The sequence below is a fragment of the Carcharodon carcharias genome, chromosome 11 (assembly GCF_017639515.1).
Source record: "Carcharodon carcharias isolate sCarCar2 chromosome 11, sCarCar2.pri, whole genome shotgun sequence".
Lineage (NCBI taxonomy): Eukaryota > Metazoa > Chordata > Chondrichthyes > Lamniformes > Lamnidae > Carcharodon > Carcharodon carcharias.
The window spans coordinates 28,442,490-28,467,311 of NC_054477.1; the positions used below are offsets into that span (position 1 = coordinate 28,442,490).

At 39.8% G+C, this 24,822-nt stretch overlaps 1 protein-coding gene across 4 annotated transcripts in view; it reads left to right on the forward strand.

Moving 5' to 3' along the window:
- The window catches only part of tmem131 (transmembrane protein 131), a 182,007-nt gene that overhangs the window by 74,750 nt on the left and 82,435 nt on the right, over nt 1-24,822 (forward strand). For all 4 annotated transcript variants that reach the window (XM_041198868.1, XM_041198870.1, XM_041198869.1 and 1 more), the window contains one exon: nt 8,100-8,168. In XM_041198868.1, the coding sequence (XP_041054802.1) occupies nt 8,100-8,168 (69 nt within the window). The remainder of the gene's footprint in view (nt 1-8,099; nt 8,169-24,822) is intronic.

Genomic DNA, 24,822 nt, shown 5'->3' on the forward strand with positions numbered 1-24,822 from the left:
CAGCTTCCCACAAGTGTAATTGTGGCAAATCTATAAGACAATATTAGAGCTAATGCAAATCTCTCATAGCTGCACCAGGCAATTACTTTGGGATAAAAACTAGTTCTCTTCAAAATGGAACCAAGTTTAAAAAACAAAAATACATGAAATAATTTATCAGAAGTCAACATGTTTTGGCATCAAACTGTAATTTCAATCCATTTGAAATTTCAATGTCAAGTCAAAATACAGAATTAATTTATATACTTTTTAAAGCTATTTTAAGTGCAACAGGTGTTAAACATTCAAACTTTCACTACTTCTCAAAAAAAGACATCTGCAAGCTGAATAATTTAAGTGTAATGATTACTCTGAAGATTACAGCTAATTTAAAATCTACTTTCAGTAGTTTCTATTTTTTTCAAAGCAAGTAAAACATCTGCTTTGCAGAAACCTGGGCTCCAGTAACTATGCAAACTAGTGACAAAAAGCCATTTTTAAAACTTTTAAGACCAACATCTCATGTCTTCAATATGACCACAAACAGATTTAGAGAATGAAAATTTCTAATGTTCTGAGGCATCGTGCTACTTTTTGCATTTTTAAAACTGTTATTTAGTTTGTGTTCATTTTGCAGATACATAGGAAATTCAGAACTTAAAAAGGATTATGTGACTTGTACACCATGTCAAATTCTTCTGGAGTTGGAAAAAACAAACCATCTAAATTGTGAACAAAGAATTTAAAACATGAGGTCCTTGTATCTTTCTTTGCAGCTGGTTCATAAATAGAGGACTAACACTCTCTGACCTCCCCCATTCATTGAAATTCAAACTGGCAGGGGTAGAGGAAGTATGAGGACTAATCTATTTTAAAAGAAATTATATTATTGCTGCCAAGATCACATTTTGCTGAATCTACCCCAATAATCAACATATGTACAAATTCCCTCAAGCTACAATTTTTTTTACGAGAGAAGCAGACAATGTTTAATTAAACTGACATCTTACTATTACGAAAGTATTTGTAAAACCAGCAAAAGAAACGTTCACAACCTGCATTCAGTGTTTTTTTTAAAAAAAATTAACTTTTCATTCGAACAGAATCATAGAATGATGCAGCACAGGAGGAGGTGGCCATTTGGCAAGTGTGTCTGTGCTAGCTCTTAGAGCTATCCAATTATTCCAGTGCCCCGGCTCTTTTTCCATAGTTGTGCAACATTTTCCCTGTCAAGTATTTATCAAATTCCTATTAAATCTGCTTCCACCACCATTTCAGGCAGTGCATTCCAGATGAAAACTCAGTGCACAACATTTTTCTGCATGCCGCCTTGGATTTTTTTTGCCAATTATCTTAAATTTGTACCCCCTGGCTCCTGGCCTTTTAAGTCTTTGGAAGCAGTTTCTCATTATTCCATCAAAACCATTCATGATTTGGATTTCAAATCTCCCCTTTGCCTTCTTTGCTCCAAAGAGAACAATCTCAGCTTCTCTATTCTCTCCACATCCTTGATACCATTCCAGCAAACCATCTCTGCACCCTCTCCAATGCCTTAACATCCTTCCTAAAGTTAGGGCTCCCAGAATTGGATACAGTGCCCCAGCTGGGGTCTGAATGGTGTTTTACAAAGATTTAGCACAACATTCTTGCTTTTGAATGTTATGTTGTACTTATAAAACCAAGGGCCCTTGTGCACATTTTTCAACATGCTCTGCCACCTTCAAAACTGTACCCACATCCTCAGGCCTCTGTACTTGCACCCACCTTCAGAACTGTATCATTTAGTTTATATTTCCTCATTTTCCCTACCAAAATGATTCACTTCAAGCTTTGGCATTAGCTCATCTGCCACGTGTTACTTCACCAGCCTATGCCCTCCAAAGGTCTACTAATATCCTTCTTGCGGTTTTACTACTTTCCAATGCATGTTATCTGCAAACTTTGAAACTATGCCTGTATACCCAAGTTCAGATCAATATATAATCAAAAGCGCAATTGATGCTTGACCGCCACAGCTCCAAGCTGCTAATTCAAACTTAATTTTCACCAGTTTGTGATTCAAATTTGTTTTTAGTTAGCTTTAATTACGTGATACATCTTTGTCAAAACCTTCTCATTTTCTAAATGCAAGTCTCTCCTCCAGTAAAATTGACTGTACTGTGGAATAATGTTTGTAGCATTAGACTTACCAGGCGCAAAGAGTTGAATGACTGGTTAATCTGCATTTTCGATGGTAGCTAAACTAATTTTATTTTTTTAAAAAAGCAGTGTACATCAGAGTGAAAAAGGAGAAACCATTTGTAGTGGCAGAGGTTTTGGCAACAAGAGGACACTCTATTTTGTAAAAGAACCAGAGATGACATGAGAGAACTTTTTTTTAAACTCAGCAAGCTAATTAAATAACATTCAGGAGGGAATTGGTTAAATGCTTCAAGGGAACCATATTTTTTTTCAAAACTGGGGAAAGAGCAGGTGAGTGGGACTAATTGGATAGCTCTAGCTAAGGAGCCAACACAGGCCTGCTGGACTGAATGACCTGTGCTACATCATTCATCGTTTAATTCCATGATTAGTGTAACTTAATGAGGTGATACTGAGGCTTGTGGCATTAGATAACTTGGGTGGGGGAGTACTAGAAAAGAAGAATTTAAGGATGCAAGTACACAGTTTGCACTTGTTTGACGTGTATTTTAATTACTGATTTCATAAATATATTAATGTTTGGAATTATTTAGTGGTATTTATCCATCTGGATCCTAATAAGGTTTTACTCCTTTTGTGTGACAAATTCCGCTGATCTGAAAATCATCGCACAGGATCATTGGGAATGTCACTTTGGTTTCTATGCAGTAACCAGGAGTCTTCCTAATTTTATGCTCAATTTTCAAAGTTGCCTGTGATTGCAGAGATCTGCCATAAGAAGCAACTCTAGTGTAAACGGTGAGTACTTGCCTCTGGAAGCATCAACAGCACTTGTCACTATTTTGAATGTATTATCGAACTGCTCCTTACAGATCAGTGATGCAGTTTTGATTAATTTTGCACTTTATGGACCTCCCCCTGACTTGTGGAAAATTTTGAGTGGAATGCAAAAGTAGCAAATGGAAATTTGAACAAAATGTAAAAGTATAATATGCAGTTATAGTCTGGTCTGCTCAAAGTACCGTCGGACTTGACAAAGCTATAACATTAAAGCTTGCTGAGTGAAAGAGTGCAATATTTTACTTGAATTTTGCTGTGATGATTTTATTAACAATCAGGTTATCTTGAGCTATTTTTTTTACATCTTGGCAAATTAATCTCAAACAATTGCTTCTATTTCTGCTAGATTAGACAATGTTTTGGAGTCATTTCGTTAGATGAGCATTGTATATAATGAATGTCACAAAGCATCTGAAAAAGGAGCAATGTCCTCATCTTCAAATTTGCACTCTCTTCCCTGCACTATTTTGTCTCTGATAAACTCAAAAAGGTTTAATGGAGGTTTTGGTAATTCAATCCATTAACTGTGATTAAAATTGGGCAGGAATCAGTCCAGTTTCTGAAGTTGCTTCCAAATGCTGTGCCTCCTGAGTCGCTTGAGTACACTGTGCGATGGGCTCATTGCAACAATGTTGTATTTTTAAAAGTAAAAAGACCGCATCTGATGAGGCACTCCTACCTTTTGGTGAGCTTTAGGAACTTGTTAAATCACCTTTATGATTATTCAAATGTGGGAGACCAGCACCTTCATATTTAAATGCAGGATAGACCTTCAACAGATTTGTAGGTCTGTTTGACTGTCACCTACCTATCTGAGCTTTGGCTGATTTACATTTGAGAAGCTCGGAATTGTACATTTGTCGGTAGCTGGACCACTATGAAAGGGCCTTGTAAGAGTGTAATTGTTAACAAGTCATACTCTCCAGGGGCAGAATAGGTTGTAAATACTCAAGTGTTTCAGTACACTGGTCACTCATTCTTGTCTTAGGAGGACTGAAGACCTTGACAAAACCACTTAACCGAGCACTTTACTAGGAGTGAGGTCATTTATCTTGAGGGAGGAAATGTGGTAAAACATTGCCACACCAGTAAGTGAAAATTAAGGGAAGCAATGAAATGCAAACTTTAGGTTATCGCACACACTCATCTGTATAGCTTTGAAGGCTGAATTGTAAGGTGAAGGAAATGTTAAATAAACTGAGATTTGAAGACTTCTCCCTCTTATAGAGTTCAGGGTTAAAGTTACATGGAAGATGCACTTCCCAGGGCAGGGGTGGTGTACTAAAAATAAACAATAGCGCTGTTTAAGTAAATTATACATAGGGTGCAGAGCAAGTGTTATATCAACCACTATGAATGTTTTTAACTTTCAGTAACTAACTGGTCCCTGATGTATATTGCTTGTTCAAGTGTAGGTGTTAATTGTTTTGCAAGCATGGTTTAGGAGAGAAAAGATCCATATATACTTTAAGATTAAGATATCTTAATCTTATTTGTGGCCATATATGTCATCACATGATACAAAAAATGTTCCAGTGGCTGCTTCAATGGCTGAAATCTCCCAACATTAAACCACAAATCTGGAGGTTTTTTTTAAAAAAAAAAAAACATAATTTGGCTTGTTCATGAGAAAAATCTAATTTTAAAGTATAATAATTACTGTTCATTACTACATGGCTAGATAGGGTAAGGTACTTTACAAACTTCATATTAATACTTTATTTAATCAATTGCAATTTTATGTAATTACTATTATCACATTTGTACATTGCTTTGCAATGGTAATTGCAACAATGTTTTTGTTTATATTAAATGTGAGATTCATGCACTTGATAATATATATGATCGCCTTTACTCAGCCCCCTATTTTCCTGTTAGCCTGACTGGCCGCCAAGTTTAAAAAATTAGTCCTGTGATTCTCTCTGCTTCCTTTCTCAAGAAACCTTGAATTTGCTAAATATTTAACTCTACAGTCTCCTTAAGCACTACCATCTAGTGAAGTAGTTGAGACCTTGTTTCTGTTCATCTGAGCTTCTGCCCATGCTTCATGTGATTTTGTAAAATAATTGGCTAGAATGTCTTATTTCTGGTTGCTATAGTTCAGCATTTCTGTTCTCCATTGTAGTATGTTGAGCAGAATGGGGTCAAACTCATGCTTTTTATAAACTCAGCTGAGACTTGTAAGTTTTGTAAATTGGTGACAGTCTTGATCATCATTGAACTGGACAGTAATTTTATTTACTTTAACAAATGAAATGCTTTTGATCAATTTATCCACATTCTCATGAATGATTCTGTTTAGTCACTGGTGAGTATTTTTTATCATGTATTAAAATAGTTACTGTGAGTAAATTTGAACTATTATCAATGGGTGTTTAGTACTTTGAATGGAATAGTCAAATCTAAACTGAACAAGCCCATGAAAGCACTTGAGGGACTTGGTGAATTTTGGGAGATTATCCTTTTATATCTGGAAGTTGGCATTATCCAGCCAAAATAATTGTGTAAAACAGGCTTTTGATGCTGATTTGAGGTGATTTGGAAAGACTTGGCCTAGTACCTAATAGGCAATGATCCATAATATGCAGCATTCATAATTGGCAATGTTCGATAGCCATCAGAATGGGTGAAAGTTTAGTGGTGATGGATTGGGTATTGCTAAAGTTGGATTTAAAGCACATTGTTAGAGTAGAAAGAGCTTTGCTTTACATCTACCAGTGCTGTACCTGGTTTAGAAGTGCTTAATACTCTTATATGGTGGCCAGGATGAATGGTTTCCTTTGCTCACGAGTAATAGTCACTCACCTTGGATGCAAGAAAAACACCTAATGACTGCACTTTTGTGCTGCTTTGTATTTCTGAAATCCTGTTTTTATGGTACCTTTTTACTCCATTTTGAATGAGTAGAGAAAAATTTCCTAAATTTCTTAAAATTCTACCATTTCTTCTGCCAATGGCAAACAGATTTGAGTCTGCTAATGCATGATAGAACTTAGTTGCGTATGTCATCCAAGTGCTTACTAGCATCAGTGATTATTCTGGTTAGGTAATTAAGGTGGACTTGCCCAAAGACTTTGCCCCGTTAAAGGCGAGAAACGAATCTAAACATTGCGCAACAGTTATAACCAATTTTAAGATAATGTTACCTCCGACCAGTAATTTCAGTTTGAGTTGGATTTGGCTACAGTGACTTGGAAAGGAGTTGTAGGATGGGGAACTGCTCATATTAAAACTATATATTCAATTCAAAGTAACAGAGTGGGCAAGCAACCAAGAACAGAACTTCAGGACCTCTAAAATATTGCAGGCGTATTCATCTATTTTTGAAAAAAAACTTCCCAATTGGCAAAGTTTAAATCATGTAAAATAATTGATTTTTAAGAACTTTTTTGACTTTCAGAAGTTTGCTTAGTTGAGACATGAAGTATTTCACCCATGTGACTCTCCACGATAGCTGCAGAGTATGCTATCTTCAGTGTTGATTGTAGAATTCTCTGCTACCTTTTTGTCATCTTTGCAACTTCTGCTATCGCCATTTTCTATAGCCTCTCTTGCCATGATGCTAACATTGGTCTTGTCTCCCCAAAACAATTTTTGTCCTCCTTGTGGCTATCTAAAACAGTTTAGCTGATGGATGATGGCATGAACTTTGACTATTTGCCTCACTTTTGTGGAGTGACCAACAACTGGAGCAAAAGTGTGGGACTGGCTGAGTTGCTCAGAAGTGGCATGGGTCTGACCAGCTGAATGGTCTCATATTTTCCGTGCTGTTACCATTCTATGAATTCCTTTTGTGGACAGTGGGAATTAGGACTTCAAGCTCAGCAATTTTGCACTTTAGTGACTGTACTCTGGCACCTAATGCAGATGTATTCTGGGGAAAGGCATTCTCTAAGTTCTCTGCTTGTTAGAATCGGCTCTGGATCCTGTAGCTTTAGGCCAGTTGTCCCATTAGTCCTGATTTCAACGTGCAAAACTTCCTCTAAATCTTGCACCTTTTTGTCTTGTAACAAGTAGTTAATTTTTTTAATTGGAGGCTGGGAGAAAACTATTCAGTAGTGGGTTATTGATACCTCATTTTGGCGGGGAGCTGGTGGTGGGGCAAGGGAGGTGTCACTTACCTGATATCCTATCCGCACTGACCTCTGACCCAAATTAAATGACCGGAGTGCTGTCAAAAGCCCAGCAATTGTTCTTGACTCCAGCTACCAAGTTTGTTTTCAGAATACACTTTTGATTATGAAGTCTGTTATTGGATCTCTTGCATAGAAGTTCCACATTCTCCTCACTGGTAGTTGCTGATCTTCTGCCCTTCATAAACCTGTTCACAGGTCAACAGTGCCCTGTTATTCATGTCTGACTCTCCCCATTGTCACTGACCAGTGGTGGTTCCCTGACTCCTGACATGCTGAATTTAGGATTTTTGGCCTCACCCCACCTCATTTCTACAACCACCCATTTGCGCCCTTCAGTCAGTTAGCTATAGCTTATTGTGTGTCCTCCATTCCCTCCACCCCCCTTAGTAGCAGAGTTGAAGTACAGTAGCAGCCCAATTGCTTTCCTATAACTCTGCCTCTTTTACTCCTGTCTCCTTTTTAAAAAGCTTCTCAATTCTTTTTTGATCAAGATTCCAGACACTTCGAATTCTCATCATGACCTGACAAAATTTTTTAACTTTTTTTTCCCTCTTGTCTATAAAGCACCTGTAGGGATGAAATACAAATGCACATGTTTTTCTGTAGCATAATTCCTTAATCCTAGTAATTTTTAAAAATTCTGTTGCTAAACTTTTTTTGACTTGGTTTTGATTGTTTCTAGGAAGTTGTTTCCTTAAATTTACATTCATAGCATAAAAACAAAAATTTTAATCATATATCATTGAGAAAGGGAGTGTTCATAAAACCTTTATTTTAATTGGTTGGCAGAGAAGAGGCAGGAAAGCATTGGGGAGTACAAGCAATGTGACAAGCCTAGACCGGTTGAACATGTTCTTCTAGGTCTGTGCAACAATAACTGTTTGGCCTGGGTGTTTTTCATACAAGAAAGCGAAGGAAAGGAAATATATGCTGTATTTCCACAAGAACAGACATGTATGTTACTGTGTTGCTGCTGTTACAGAAGCTTTCTCTCTCTTTCAGTGCCTCCTTCCATCGGGGCAACTGCAGACCCATCCGGTTTGAACCACCAATGTTGGATTTCCACGAACAGTAAGCCAACCTTTTATATTTTTTATGATTTTGTTTTTTCAAAGTGAACTGAACAGGGTGTCTGCTAATATTGATTTGGTTGAGGAGTTAATTGTATAATAAACTAGTGATGCCAATAGTCAGAATTATATGGTGTTTGGTTTCCTTTTTAAAAGTCTTTTATTGTGCAGATTTCAGTTTGTTTTGACTGAGGGCTTGAGAACAAAGGTGTGTCAGTTTGTGTATATGGGGCTGTTCAAAACTCAATAATGCAGTGTATCAGGGAGATTAGATCAGTTAAACTTTAACTTTTTTTTACAGCAATTTCTGGGGACAGGATTTGAAGTTAATATAACAATTATTTCATGGAGCTCTACTGATGTGGAGAAATGCAAATTTTTTTTAATAATTCAATTGTTTTGTTGCATACATATGTATGATGGAAATCTGTAATGAGAAGGTGGGAGCTTGTGAAAGTGATAATACAGTCAGGCAAACTATTCTATGTTTGTGTATTCAACAATTCCATTTCCTTAAATGGAACCACTTCCTGTCAAGTGGAGTGAATAGAGAAGCAGCATTTGTCACCAAACATTTTGACCCTAAACTCATTGTCCCTGCAAGTGCACAGCAATAATTCTATGTCTGCCACTATTGGGTCACAATAGTAAAGTAGCTGTACAAGAAAACAGTCATGAGTTTCATCGAAGACACTTGTTGTGAAAGTTATTGCTGGCTCTCAAAACTATTACTGATTGTGGATTCAAGTCCCCCTCAAGGACATAATATAAGCTGACAGATGTGAGTGTGCTGTCAGAAGTGCCATTTTTCACATGAAGGGAAAAGAAAATTGGCATTGATATCTCTCAACACTTGCAATCAAAAGTTTTTTTTTAAAAGGAGTCACTGTTATATTGTAGGAAACGTAGGAGCCAATTTATGCTCAGTGGTTCTAAAAGAATTGTGACACTCTTTTGAAGACTAAGTTCTTCCTGGTGTCCTGGCCGACACTTATCCTTCAACCAACACTATTTTAAAAATCCAGTTGCTATGTAACAGCCTTATGCGGGATCTTTGTATTGTATTTACTGTCACAGTGTAGGAAAGGAAGCATGCAATTTGCGTACAAATTACTTCATTGATTAGAAAGCACTTTGGGACTTGCTGAGGTCATGAAAGACCCTATATAATGCAAGTATGTGATTTAAAAGGGATACTGTGAGTTAAGTGAAGTTTTGTAAATTAACAATCCGCTGTTTGTTTCTGTTAACTATGGAACATTTATCAAAATTTTTAACTTGAGATGTGGTCTGCCAAATGTTTATCAGTTGGAGAGAATCTAACCATAAACTATGACTTGGTGCTCTTTTCAATTATACTTTTATGGTAAAACCAAAACATTCCAGATTAATTTGTGCATAAAGCAACATTTTGGTTTGTTAGGGAACAAGGGCTTGCCTAAGGAGACTGCCTTTCTCATTGGATATGAGTGCATATCTGGAGAGAGCTCAAATTGTAACCTAGCCTGTTTTCCAGTTCTCTTGCATTGCTCCAGCTGAGGTCAGCTAACTCAGCATGGAGCTAGATCAAATTTAGGATCTCGTGGTTTGTGTGGCTCCTTTTACAGTCTGTCAGAAGTAGATAGAATTCAGAACAGCACACTTACTCTCTGGTGGCACTTTTTCAGACTTGGGAACAATTGGTATATGATGTATAGGACACTGATGTGAGAACTGACCACTTTGTCAAATATACCCATTACATCTACTGTCCAGATATGATTTCTTCATGTGTACTTTGATTCCTCCTGCGAATCATTGTAACTGGGTTTACATGCTGCTGGTTTCTATTTTCTATATTTTATTACAGCACCTTGAATGAATGCTTCAAAAAACGCATTGAAGGTAAAGGTTAAGTTGAATGTCGTCTTTTAACGCATCCTAGCAGACGCTTTGTTCATATTCAGCTACAGATTACACTCTCTCCTCTTTCCCTCTTCCACCGCCAAAACCTTGGAAGGAATTTTGAGATATGCTCAGAGACAGTGCTACTTGTAGGTTTCTTCAAGCTCACTGCAGATATGTAAATATGTTCCTTTTGCATTCCAAAGTGGCATAAATAAATAAATCCCTGAATGTGTTGTCCTCTGGTCACATAAACAGCACCTAGATTGTAATTCATTGCATTATGCAACACACAGTTCCATTTTATGCATTGTTGATGAAAAACTTACTTGGACTTCATCAGCTGACACAGTAAGTAATCAGGTTTACTCTTGCTACTGTCAGGAAAATACAATAAATGTCAATAACATTATGAAAATTATTATAAGGTAGGAATAGTGTCCGTGTTTGTGTGAGAGAGACTTAATTGAATTAAAGGCAGCTGGCCTGAAGGCTTTGATGTATCCAGAGAAGCTAGGTGTGAAATTTTAAATAGGTAAACATGGCTGGAGTTTTAGAATGTGAGGTGTAGAGGGAAAATTTGCATTTTTAGATAAACCAGAGTAATTTGAATTTCAAGAGGTGGTGAAATGTTACACTTAGCCAGAAGAAGCCAACAGTGTGTTTGTTTATTTTTCCCAAAGCAGATAAAATTGGTGCCGTGAAAGATTTTTATTATTAGAAAAGTAGAGTTAAAAAGACATGTTGGAACAATGGAATACCAGTCGTAACCTACAGTTTTATATTATTGGGAGAACCAATCTTCACTATGATAGTGTGCTTGGTGGTGAGTGCCATTACTGCAAAAATACTCCAAACTTCAAATTGTCATAACTCAACTTCAGGAAGGTCCACCTTCTTGGGGTAACAAGGAATGAATCATAAATGAAGCCTTGACTGCAATGACCAGATTCTGAGTGCAAATATTTTTTAAAATCCCTGCTTTAATACTTGCTGGTAACCAAAGATACTTAAGATGTCTTTCTTTTCAATCTACAGTTATTGTAGTGTTGAAGTAGTTTTTAGATTTTAATAATCGACCTTTTTTTATGTATAAAGAAGTCGGCTGAAGACATTTCACAACACTTGAGACGCCCTGTTTCACTTATCATGGTCATCACATAGTCAACATTCTTTTTTTCCCCTTTGTATTCTTCTTCTGCAAAGTAAATTATTTGGGAAAAATCTTTTTCATGGGGAATGTCTGAAAACCAGATGAATTTACTGCCTATATTTTGAAGGTGTACTACTGAACAAATCTGCATTGTGAAATGTGTATATAGAAGTAAACGTTCTCGAAACTGATGGTTCTGCTTTGAATAGTGTTGAAATAAACTACTGATTTCCTCTTCAATTCGGAAGTTACACATTTAAAGAATGAGAAAGCAGAAATAAGGTTGCACAAATTCTATTCTAGTTCACTAGAGTGGGCATATTCCCAAGAGTTCAGGAACAAAACCAGAGGGAAAAAAAGCAATTTTTAATGTTCCTAAGTATCATAGTACTTTTTTGTTTTTTAACTTTGCAAAATTATTGCACTGTTCATCTGGGACCTGATATTACATAAAACTTGTTTGTTTTAGATAGGGCGCTGTTATATTTTTTATTTACCCATAGAGCGAAGTGAAATGAATGGTTTTACTGCAATTTTGGGAGGTTAGATGGTATTTCCACCAATTCTGAATGCAAACTGCTAGTGTGGTCAGTTACAATGTACTTGCACACTAAAGATAACTTAGTGGCATGTTAATGTAATCCAGCATTTACACTTGATTTTGAAAATCCCTCAACTTTCCTTACACTGTCTGCTGTTAGCTGTTGCCCCAGTTCATGCCTAGATTAATATTTTGGTTGACAAGATATTTTTTGTGTATCCTGCGTTAAATGACAACAGCATACAATAACCTATATTTTCTAAAGTGGTGTAGTTTTGTGTTTACTCTTGTAATTTTGCATGCAGAACTGCTACTACAGGAACATTAACACTTGCCCAATGCATCTGTCAGCAAAGTTCTCGGTACATGCTGGTATTGATTTTAGTTGTCCATGATGCGATGCACAGCCTTTGTCCTGAACGGATGTTCAACACTTCAGTATTTTGGATAAGAATTTGGGAAAGAAAAATGTGGAAAGATATTAAATTAGGTGGCTGCATTGAAAGGCCTCTTCCTGTGTTTTTAATGTATGTGGTTTTCAAACATCAAGAAAATATAGAGGCATGAAACAAAAACTTGAAATGCTCCCCACCCCCCCCCAAACTGTGGGGTGGTTCAGTCCCTTTGTCCAGAAGGGATATTATGTAATTGCATAACGTTATCAGCTAGTGTTGTTGTTGCAAATTACTCATACTGACTACTGCTGATAGAATGGGATCAACTGAAATTGAAAGTTATAGATGAAAGTTGTTGAGTTTTAAGGAGTTGCAGAATTTTTTTTGCACATGATAGATACACAACCCAGGGCTTGGAATAAGCTAGTAACACATTGAAGACTTTAAAATAATGAGCAAAGTTCAGGTGACTTGTCAAAATAGGGGCATCCTACGTTTTCTTTACGTTGTCATTTTTGCCTCTTTTCATTTGGGTAATATGAAAGACACCTTGTGCGCAACAGTTATTTTTGATATTTATTGACTGTTTAAAGGGGTCGCTGTAGATTCAATATGCTATGTGAAGATGGTGGTTGATAGATATGATATCATACGTTAATTGTATAACTGGGGCGACAGGTAATTTTGAAGGCTAAGTTACAAAAAAAGTTGACAGAATGTAGAAGCATTGTTGGGTACAAGTACATAAAACAAAAACTCAAAATGCAATTGAGACACAAGTTTTGGTCATTTCCCCAGTAAAATGTCTTGTCTTCCATCCTGCCAAATAGCACTCAAATGAATCCAAAACATTTAAATAATAAAACTTGGACAGAAATACGTGTCTTAGGCAGACAGTTTTGATCCTGAGGCACATTTTAAATGTTAGCAAATAGTTTACAAAAAGGAAAAAAGTTATTGAAAAGGGCTGAATATGGGTGGGGCTGGGTATAAGCAATTATTATACATCTCTGCTGAACATTTTATCATTGAAACCCTAAACATTGGAATTTCCTTGCCCTGTGGTCAATATGGGGCAGGATTTTCCACTCAGTGGCGCAGGAACAATTCTATCCATTCATTACATTTGAATTAGCCCACAGACTCTGTGGGCTTTTGCATTGGAGTTTATGGTTATCGGAGAGCCAAACAGCACAGCACCCTCTACAGGGGATCTGACACCTGTGTTAACTGGGGAAACAGTGATGCCTCTCCTTAACCAATCATGTTGAAGAATCCTTACTGAGGTGCGGTGTTTAAACCAGGAAGTGTAACTTAGAATAGTTAATTCAATGTCAGATCATGTACAACAGCGAGAGCAAAATAGAGGGGGAAAGAAAGAAGGGATTGAGAGAGAAAAATCAGTGGATAGATAAAAGAAATGCATTGATGTTTTTGCAAAGCACCAATCTTATGGTAAAGATAATAGCACATGTAATTTAAGGGCAATGTTACTATGTCGATTCTATAAGTAACAAAATAGGTGCAGGCTCTGGCAGTTGGTGAATGGAGTTTCTGAAGCATCTCTCCAAACTGTCACCATGCATATTATATAAAAGAAACTTCAACTGACTGTGGGCAGTGGCACAGGTATTTTATGTATGTAAATAATTTGGATTAAGAATCAAGGGAAAAAATTGTATGGTGATGTGTTAAAGACTGTAGGAAGACATGGATAGGCTCGAAGTATTGAAGATGTACTATAATGCAAAGTAATATGGAACTGAAAATCAAAGAAAGGGCTATACTTTTTAATGGCAAGATTTAAAATAGAACAGCCATGTTGGTGTGAAGATGCTCAAGTCATTAAACATGGCAGTGCAAGTAGATAGACCAAAAAAAAACCAGAATCTTTTGGGATTTATATGTAGGGGCATAGAATACACAAAAAGCTGATGTTGAATTTGTACAAGACCTTGTCACAAATGGTGTACCGTGTACAGTTATAGCAGCACTCTTTAAATAAATGTTAAAGCATCAGGGAAACAGCATGGATTCACTTGGATGTCACTTAAAATTCAAGGTTCAATTATAGGCCTAGTCCTTTACTGGAGTTGAGAAGGTTGAAGTATACCAATGGAAGTCTTGAAACTATGGGTTTTGATTGTGTGTATGATAGTTATTTCCATTGGTCAGTGAGTTCATAATGAAAGGGCATAATTTTAATATGAGTTAATTGCGAGGTTAGAATTATTTTGTTTTGTGCACAAACTCAAGAAAATGTACAATCTTCCCACAAGCTATTGATTCCATGACATTGAAATAATCTGTAAAACTGATTTAGAAACAGGAATGCTAAGTGGAATGAGGGAAAAACAGGACTAGAGAAGTTGACTAAATGTGGCAAAGAATGCTGATGCAGACATGATGGGTCAAATGGACAGGTTCTGTGATGGAACATTCTTAGATTGTGCTGGAAAAGTTCTTCAGTGGTGTGCCTCTTTTTTTTATTTGTTTTTTAATTAACATTACCTGCAATTATTTGTTTGTGGTGTCCAGTTGTGGCTGTGGATTAAAAGATGAATTTATTACTCAAAGCTAAAGAAACTTACCTCATGCTTTCAGAAAAGGGTCACATTGTCTCAGGGTACTTGTGTAGTCTTGTATATCTCATTTGCTTCAGATTGGCAGGAAACTTGGGCCATAGAAATTCCTAACATGCTTTATTTTACAGGTACTTGCTGCTTTATTAAAACAAATTAACTCATGGCCCTGGATGCCTGGGTATATGGTGAGTTATGCCTCCAGTACTCTGGACTAGGGCTAGTCTGATGGCGAACTTAACTAACCAGCTTGGGTGCTAATACGATTTGAGCTATAGCCATGCTACACTATATCTTCCATTTTCTTTCTATGGTTTGTGTTTTTATTTGAAGTGCTGTGCATGGCTCTCCAGTGTGGAAAGCTGTGCTCAATGGCAGCAAGATGAATCCAAAGATAAAACTGCTAGAACATAAATGGACACTACACATTACTGGCTAACTTTCTCTCTACTGTGCAGTGTATTAAAGCCATAATAACTTAGTACTGCTCGAGGCGCCAATAACAATGGGGAAAATACAAGCTGGGGAAATGAGATTAGTGCAGAATGAGAAAGTAACATAAGAGGTTGAACTGGAACTTTGTGGAGGTGTGCTTAGCCCAGCAGAACTATTTTAATGTAAAATTTAGTTTTTACTTTGTATATGCCAGGAAGAACTTCCACTAAATTTTGATATGTAGACTTAACCCATGTCAATTCCAGTCAAGAATGAATTTGACTGAGTAAAATATAAAATTACTATATCTCTCTCATCTCTATATTTGATGGAGTTTAGGAGGATGAGGGGGTCTCTGATTGAAACTTAGAGAATACTGAAAGGCCTGGATAGAGTGGACATGGGGAATTTGTTTCCATTAGTAGGAGAGACTAGGACCCGAGGGCACAGCCTCAGAGTAAAGGGAAGACCTTTTAGAACAGTGATGAAGAGAAACTTCTTTAGCCAGAGAGTGGTGAATCAATGGAATTCATTGCCACAGAAGGCTGTGGAGGCCAGGTCATTGAGTGTATTTAAGACTGAGATAGATAGGTTCTTAAAAACAAAAAAACTGCGGATACTGGAAATCCAAAACAAAAACAGAATTACCTGGAAAAACTCAGCAGGTCAACTCTTTTCTTCTCCGCCGATGCTGCCAGACCTGCTGAGTTTTTCCAGGTAATTCTGTTTTTGTTATAGATAGGTTCTTGATTGGTAAGGGGATCAAAGGTTACGGGGAGAAGGCGGGACAATGGGGTTGAGAAACTTATCAGCCATGATTGAATGGTGGAGCAGACTCAATGGGCCGATTGGTCTAATTTCTGCTCCTGTGTCTTATGGTCTTATCAGCATTCTAATTGAATGTCATCTGAATGGCTTTGGCTCTGTGGTAGCACTTGCCTCTGAGCCTGCTGGCTCATGGGTTCAAGCTCCATTCCAAGACTTAAGCACGCAATCTTGGCTGACATTTTGGTGCTGAGAGTATGACTCACTCTCAGGTGGACATAAATATAACTGAGTGGGACTTAATGCTCTCCTGTCATGGTCGTAAACAAAATTAGCACCAGGATTAACAAATTTCTTGATTTTGAATGACTATTCTGCTTTCACAAAACTTTAAATATGCACATATATAATAATAGTCTTGTATAAAAACATTCTCCATAGTTACTGGGTTTACTTTCTATCTTGAGTATCTCCACTATTTGAGAATTATAAAGCTCTGATTAGTGAATTACTATCGCAAGTTAACTTGCGAAACACTAGCTGTACTTTAGACTGCTAACCTTGAACTTTGCCTTGTTGGCCTTGCTCAGTTCATTGGTCAAATGGTCATTGTAAATTGTTGTTTGTATGGGATAATTTGGGAAAATGAACTAAATTCTGCTTTGTAAATGAAATTATTTAAATAGAATATGTAAGCACTTCAAAATCATAGAAGACTTTTCTTTCATTTGCCCTGTGTACAGCACCTATAATCTAATTATCCTATGTTAGTGGTCATTTTGTCAACCTTGCTGAGAGAAATAAAACAAATGAAAAATAACTAATTTGAACTTGATATTTGGTACAGAGCGTTCTAGAGTTGAAGCCTGTGCCAAATAACAGTCTGCAATAGACCACCTGCCCTGCAGGATAACTGCTGGACCAAGAATTTAAACCATCCACAAGCTGTAGGGCAAGCTGGCTATGTACTGCCAGTTTCAACAAGGTATGGGAATTGTATATGAGGAAGAGAAGCAATAAAAGTATTGCAACAGGAAAATATTCACTTGTTACAAGATAACATTGGTGCAAAATTAATAGCTGATCTTTTTAAAATGCTGCAGAAGCTTCATACTATTCAGTCCTGATTTTTGTCCATATTTTACATCTCCATTTAATCTGAATATGCTTCTGGTGATGTAAAAATCTTACTGGACATACAGCCTTTTGAAGAAAAAGTGCTGTTGAAGTAATATTTTATTCCTCCTCTTTCTCATTTCACTTTGAAATTTCTGTTCAGTTTCCGACAGTGAGAAAATGGAACTGTTCTAGGGATTCTTGTCGATTATAGCTTTTTGAACCCGCTGCTAGGAAATATTTGATAAGGCAGACTGCTCTCAAATATCTTCTAACTTTTTAAAATTGGGTGAAAGTACTTGCATGTGCCTGGTGTATTCCCTCGCTTACCCCACTAAGACTGAAATTGGAATTGTGTCTGAAAATCTGACTTAATTTTGGGGTATTGTGCTTCTCCACGTGGTGTGCCAAGGGATTTCTGATTTAAATATTATGTGGCAGACTGCTCTTGCTCAATTCAGCGCGTTTTCCCATCTAGAGATTACAGGTATTGACTGGGTTAAAATGATGTAGGGTATTTGGCTGTAGATTTCATGTTTGCTGAGTTCAGTTTTGTTTGAAGTTAACTTGCTTTATGATGTTGTGGTCACATGGTGCAAGCTGACTAGGTTTAAATTGTGTTTCTTAGTTTGGTGGGGGGCGGTGGGGGCTAGCATATTTGCAACAATAGCATTTGTCTGTTTTAACAATAACACAAAATGGTAAACTGAAACATTTCAGGCCTGTGACCTTTCATCCTAACTGGGAAAAATTACCAATGTAGCAAGTTTTGAGTCCATGTCCAAATTAGCAAGACCTGGACAGTATCCAGGCTTGGGCTGACTAGTGGCAAGTAACAGCCGTGCCACACAATTGTCAAACAATGATCATCTCCAACAAGAGAATCCAATTGTCGCTGCTTGATGTTCAATGGCATTACCATCACTGAATCCCCCACTATCAACATCCTAGGGGTTACCATTGATCAGAAGCTTAACTGGGCTAGCGATATAAATACTGGCCACAAGAGCAGGACAGAGGTACAGAGGTTAGGGATCATGGGACAAGTAACTCCCCTCCTAACCGCCCCCCCCAAGCCTGTCCACCATCTACAAGGCACAAGTCAGGAGCGTGATGGAATACTCTGCACTTGCCTGGATGAGTGCAGCTCCCACAACACCCAAGAAGCTTGACACCATCCAGGACACAGCAGCCTGCTTGATTGGCACCACATCCACAAACATTCACTCCCTCCAGCACTGGCACACAGCAGCAGTGTGTACCATCTACAAGATGCACTGCAGAATTCACCAAAGCTCTTTCGACAGCACCTTCCAAACTCATGACCTCTACCATCTAGAAGGACTAGGGCAGCAGATAGATGGGAACACCACTACCTGGAATTCCCCCTCCGGTGCACTTATTACTCTGACTTGGAAATTTATCACCGTTATTCACTGGGTCAGAATCCTGGAACACTCTTCCTAACAGCACTGTGGGTGTACCTACACCACATGAACTGCAGTAGTTCAAGGCAGCAGCTCATCACTACCACTTTCTCGAGGGCAACTAGGGATGAGCAATAAATGTTGGCCCAGCTAGTGAAGCCCACATCCTGTGATTGAATTTTAATAAAAGTGAAAGTGGCCTGTGATCAGGTGAAAGACAGGAGAAAATAAATGATGAAAGGTTTCACAGTGCAAGGCCAAAGAGGGTGATGATGGGACCTGGTGAAACACAGGAAGAGAAATAGAAAGCAGCAACAAAGGTGAACAAGTGTGAAGTGATTTAGTTTGGTAGGAAAAACGGGGAGAGGCACTATAAAATAGTGCGCAATTCTAAACAGGGTCCGGAGGGACCTTGGGGACTATCATTTGAAGGTGACAAGGCAGGATGAGAGCACGGTTAATATAAATAGGGGCATAACTTCCTTGCTTTTGTACCCTTGTGAGAAACAAAAACACTGGTTCAGCCTCAACTGGACTATTGTGTCCAGTTCTGGGCACCACACTCGGAGGATGTGAAGGCTTTAGAGAGCATGCAGAAAAGATTCATGAGTGTGATTCTGAGGTGAGGAACTTCATTGAGCTTGGAGAAGCTGGAGCTGCTCTGCTTGGAGAAGAGAAACTTGAGATCTGATAGAAGTATTCAAAATCATGAGGGGTCTGGACAGAGTAGATACAAGGTAAAACTTTCCATTGGTGGAAGGATTGAGAACCAGAGGGCACAGATTTAAGGTAATAGGCAAAAGAAGCAATGGCGACATGAAATTAAAGTGGTTAGGATCTGGACTACACAACCTGAGGGTGTGGTGGAAGCAGATTCAAGCATGTTGTTTGAAAGAGAATTGATTGCTATCTGAAGAGAAAAAATCTGCAAGACTGCGGGGAAGGGATAGCACTAGGTGAATTGCTCTTGCAGAGATCCGCATAGACATGACAGGCCAAATGGCTGCCTCTTGTGCTTGTAATCACCATTCTGATTCTATAACAGGGCAGAAGCGATAGAGAACTGTATCAGAGAGAAGAGCAGGACTGCTTTCAGTTGCGCATTCCTGGATAGTCTTGTGTGCTTTATTCTGATGTTGGAAGATTAGTAACTTGGGAGTGTGAAGTGTGCACTCAAACCAATGTCTTACACTCCTTTGTGGTGCACTTCCTTATCATACAAATATTTAGTAAGTAAATTGGTGCTCTAGATTAGATTCATTGTCGTCTTTTTTTCTTTGGCTTACCTTAAGGTTTTAGCTTAAAGGACCTGTTTCTTTGTACACAAGAGTGCACTCATCACAACATTGCAAAGCCTATTCACTGAGGACAGAACATCCGGCAACAAGGACATGTCTCAGGATAAAAATCTTATAGAAACCCAATAGCAAAACACTGCAAATGTTGGAAATCTGAAATTAAAACCGAATGCTGAAAATACTCAGCATCTGGCAGGGTTTGTGAAGAGTGAGCCAGAGTTAATGCTTCAGGTTAATGATCTTTCATCAAAACTGGTAAAAGATCATCAGCCTGAATTATTAACTCGTCTGTCTGTGTCTCTCTCTCTCTCGCCGCAAATGCTGCCAGATGTACTGACTGTCTTCAGCATTTTGTCTTTATTCCTTTTGAACCAATAGCTGTAATTATTGAATGTTAAAATATGTATGTAGAATACAGCAAACCTTTAATATGGAATTTCACATCTGTGGGTTAATCAATGTCTGAGTATCTCTTTCCCCCACTAACACCCTCCCCACCATTACTGTTTAAGTATGACTGTGCATGCACAGTGTATACATCCAGTGGTTATGTCAATTTTTTTGTCTAATTGAGTCCCTGTGAAGCACCTTGGGACATTTTCCTATCAAAACGCACTATGTACATGCAAGTTATTAATCCTTTGCTTACTGTGCAAGGACCTAATGGGGTTGACATAAACCCATCAGTTCAGAACGTAAAATTTAACTAATTTTGAGCTGAAGGTGTATACAGTACTTTTTAAAAATAATTTGGGCTTGATTGGAAAATTGGAGTAATACATATCTGAATGTACAGAAATTGGCAATTAAGTCCTGGACCCATGAAGTCTCATGGCACCAGGTCAAACATGGGCAAGGAAACCAGAGATAAAAACAAAAAACTGCGGATGCTGGAAATCCAAAACAAAAACAGAAATACCTGGAAAGACTCAGCAGGTCTGGCAGCATCGGCAGAGAAGAGCAAAGTTGACGTTTCGAGTCCTCATGAATCTTCAACAGAACTAAGTAAAAATAGGAGAGGGGTGAACTATAAGCTGGTTTAAGGTGGGGGGAGAGAAGTGGGGGGGGGGTGGTTGTAGGCACAAGCAAGCAGTGATAGGAGCAGATAATCAAAAGATGTCACAGACAAAGAAAACAAAGAGGCATTGAAGGTGGGTGATATTATCTAAAAGAATGTGCTAATTAAGAATGGATGGCAAGACACGCAAGGTACAGATAGCTCTAATGGGGGGGGGGGTGAAATAAGACTAAAAGGGCATAAAAGGTATAGATTTAAAAATAATGGAAATAGGTGGGAAAAGAAAAATCTATATAAATTATTGGCAAAAACAAAAGGGAGAGGGAAGAAACGGAAAGGGGGTGGGGATGGAGGAGGAGTTCAAGATCTAAAGTTGTTGAACTCAATATTCAGTCCGGAAGGCTGTAAAGTGCCTAGTCGGAAGATGAGGTGCTGTTCCTCCAGTTTGCGTTAAGCTTCACTGGAGCAATGCAGCAAGCCAAGGACAGACATGTGGGCAAGAGAGCAGGGTGGAGTGTTAAAATGGCAAGTGACAGGGAGGTCTGGGTCATTCTTGTGGACAGACCGAAGGTGTTCTGCAAAGCGGTCGCCCAGTCTGCGTTTGGCCTCTCCAATGTAGAGGAAACCGCATTGGGAGCAACGGATACAGTAGACTAAGTTGGGGGAAATGCAAGTGAAATGTTGCTTCACTTGAAAGAAGTGTTTGGGCCCTTGGGCAGTGTGGAGAGGGGAAGTGAAGGGGCAGGTGTTGCATATTTTGCGTATGTATGGGGAGGTGCCGTAGGTGGTGGTTGAGGAGTAGGGGGTGATGCAGGAGTGGACCAGGGTGTCACTGAGGGAACGATCCCTACGGAATGCCACCAGGGGAGGTGAAGGGAAGATGTGTTTGGTGGTGACATCATGCTGGAGTTGGCGGAAATGGCAGAGGATGATCCTTTGAATGCGGAGGCTGGTGGGGTAAGTGAGGTCAAGGGGACCATACCATGTTTCTGGGAGGGAGGAGAAGGCGTGAGGATGAGCGGGAGATGGGCCGGACGCGGTTGAGGGCCCGGTCAACAACCGTGGGTGGAAAACCTCGGTTAAGGAAGAAGAAGGACATGTCAGAGGAACTGTTTTTGAAGGTAGCATCATGTGAACAGATGCAAAGGAACTGAGAGAATGGGATGGAGTCCTTACAGGAAGCGGGGAGTGAGGAGCTGTATTCGAGGTAGCTGTGGGAGTCGGTAGGCTTGTAATGGATATTGTTGGACAATCTATCACCAGAAATTGAGACAGGTCAAGGAAGGGAAGTGTCAGAGATGGACCATGTGAAAATGATGGAGGGGTGGAGATTGGAAGCAAAATTAATAAATTTTTCCAGGTCCAGACGAGCATGAAGCAGCACCGAAGTAATCATCGATGTACTGGAGAATGAGTTGTGGAAGGGGGCCGGAGTAGGACCGGAACGAGGAATGTTCCACATACCCTATAAAGAGACAGGCATAGATGGGACCGATGCGGGTACCTATAGCCACACCTTTTATTTGGAGGAAGTGAGAGGAGTTGAAGGAGAAATTGTTCAGTGTGAGAACAAGTTCAGCCAGACAGAGGAGAGTAATAGTGGATGGGGATTGTTCGGGCTTCTGTTCGAGGAAGAAGCTGAGAGCCGTCAGATCAGCCTGAGACGATTTCGGCGTGGCATTAGTCGTCTCAATTTCTCTGCTCCTCTCACCCATTCTAACCTGTCTCTCTCTGAACTTACTGCACTCCGTTCCCTGAGGTCCCCTAACATTGTCATCAAAACCGCTGACAAGGGTGGTGCTGTTGTTGTCTGGCGCACTGACCTCTACCTCGTGGAGGCTGAGCGCCAACTCGCAGACACTTCCTCCTATCTCTCCCTGGACCATGACCCCACCACTGAACATCAAGCCATTGTTTCCAGGACTGTCACTGACCTCATCTCCTCTGGGGATCTTCCTCGCACAGCTTCCAACCTGATAGTTGCCCAACCTTGGACGGCCCGCTTCTACCTCCTACCCAAAATCCACAAACAGGACTGTCCCAGCAGACCGATCGTGTCAGCCTGTTCCTGCCCCACGGAACTCATTTCTCGTTATCTTGACTCCCTTCTCTCTCCCCTTGTCCAGTCCCTTCCCACCTACACCCATGATGCCTCTGACAACCTAAATCATATCAACAATTTCCAGTTCCCTGGCCCCAACTGCCTCCTCTTCACCATGGACGTCCAATCCCTCTACACCTCCATCCACCACCAGGATGGTCTGAGGACTCTCAGCTTCTTCCTCGAACAGAGGCTTGAACAATCCCCATCCACCACTATTCTCCTCCGTCTGGCTGAACTTATTCTCACATTGAACAATTTCTCCTTCAACTCCTCTCACTTCCTCCAAATAAAAGGTGTGGCTATGGGTACCCACATGGGTCCCAACTATGCCTGTCTCTTTATGGGATATGTGGAACATTCCTTGTTCCAGTCCTACTCCGGCCCCCTCCCACAACTCTTTCTCCAGTACATTGATGATTACTTTGGTGCTGCTTCATGCTCTCGCCTGGACCTGGAAAAACTTATTAATTTTGCTTCCAATCTCCACCCCTCTGTCATTTTCACATGGTCCATCTCTGACAATTTCCTTCCCTTCCTTGAACTCTCTGTCTCAATTTCTGGTGATAGACTGTCCACCAATATCCATTACAAGCCTACCGACTCCCACAGCTACCTCGACTACAGCTCCTCACTCCCCGCTTCCTGTAAGGACTCCATCCCATTCTCTCAGTTCCTTCGCCTCCCGTCACATCTGTTCCGATGATGCTACCTTCAAAAACAGTTCCTCTGACATATCCTCCTTCTTCCTTAACCGAGGTTTTCCACCCATGGTTGTTGACCGGGCCCTCAACCGTGTCCAGCTCATCCACCCTCACGCCTTCTCCTCCCTCCCAGAAACATGATAGGGTCCCCCTTGTCCTCACTTATCACCCCACCAGCCTCTGTATTCAAAGGATCATCCTCCACCAACTCCAGCATGATGCCACACCAAACACATCTTCCCTGCACACCCCCCCCCACCTCGGCGGCAGCGGCATTCCGTAGGGATCCTTCCCTCTGTGACACCCTGGTCCACTCCTCCATCACCCCCTACACCTCAACCCCCACCTACGGCACCTCCCCATGCATACGCAAAATATGTAACACCTGCTCCTTCACTTCCTCTTTCCCCACCGTCCAAGGGCCCAAACACTCCTTTCAAGTGAAGCAGCATTTCACTTGCAATTCCCCAACTTAGTCTACTGCATTCATTGCTCCCAATGCGGTTTCCTCTACATTGGAGAGACCAAATGCAGACTGGGCGACCGCTTTGCAGAACACCTTCGGTCTGTCAGCGAGAATGACCCAGACCACCCTGTCGCTTGCCATTTTAACACTTCACCCTGCTCTCTTGCCCACATGGCTGTCCTTGGCTTGCTGCATTGTTCCAATGAAACTTAACGCAAACTGGAGGAACAGCACCTCATCTTCCAACTAGGCACTTTACAGCCTTCCGGACTGAATGTTGAGCTCAACAACTTTAGATCTTGAACTCCATCCCCACCCCCTTTCCGTTTCTTCCCTCTCCCTTTTGTTTTTGCCAATAATTTATATAGATTTTTCTTTTCCCACCTATTTCCATTATTTTTAAATCTATACCTTTTATGCCCTTTTAGTCTTATTTCACCCCACCCCCATTAGAGCCAACTGTACCTTGCGTGTCCTGCTATCCGTTCTTAATTAGCACATTCTTTTAGATAATATCACCCACCTTCAACACCTGTTTTTTTGTCTGTGAGATCTTTTGATTATCTGCTCCTATCACTGCTTGCTTGTGCCTACAACCACCCCCCCCACCCACTTCTCTCTCCCCACCCCCCTCCCACCTTAAACCAGCTTATGTTTCACCCCTCTCCTATTTTTACTTAGTTCTGTTGAAGGGTCATGAGGACTCAAAACATCAACTTTGTTCTTCTCTGCTGATGCTGCCAGACCTGCTGAGTTTTTCCAGGTGTTTC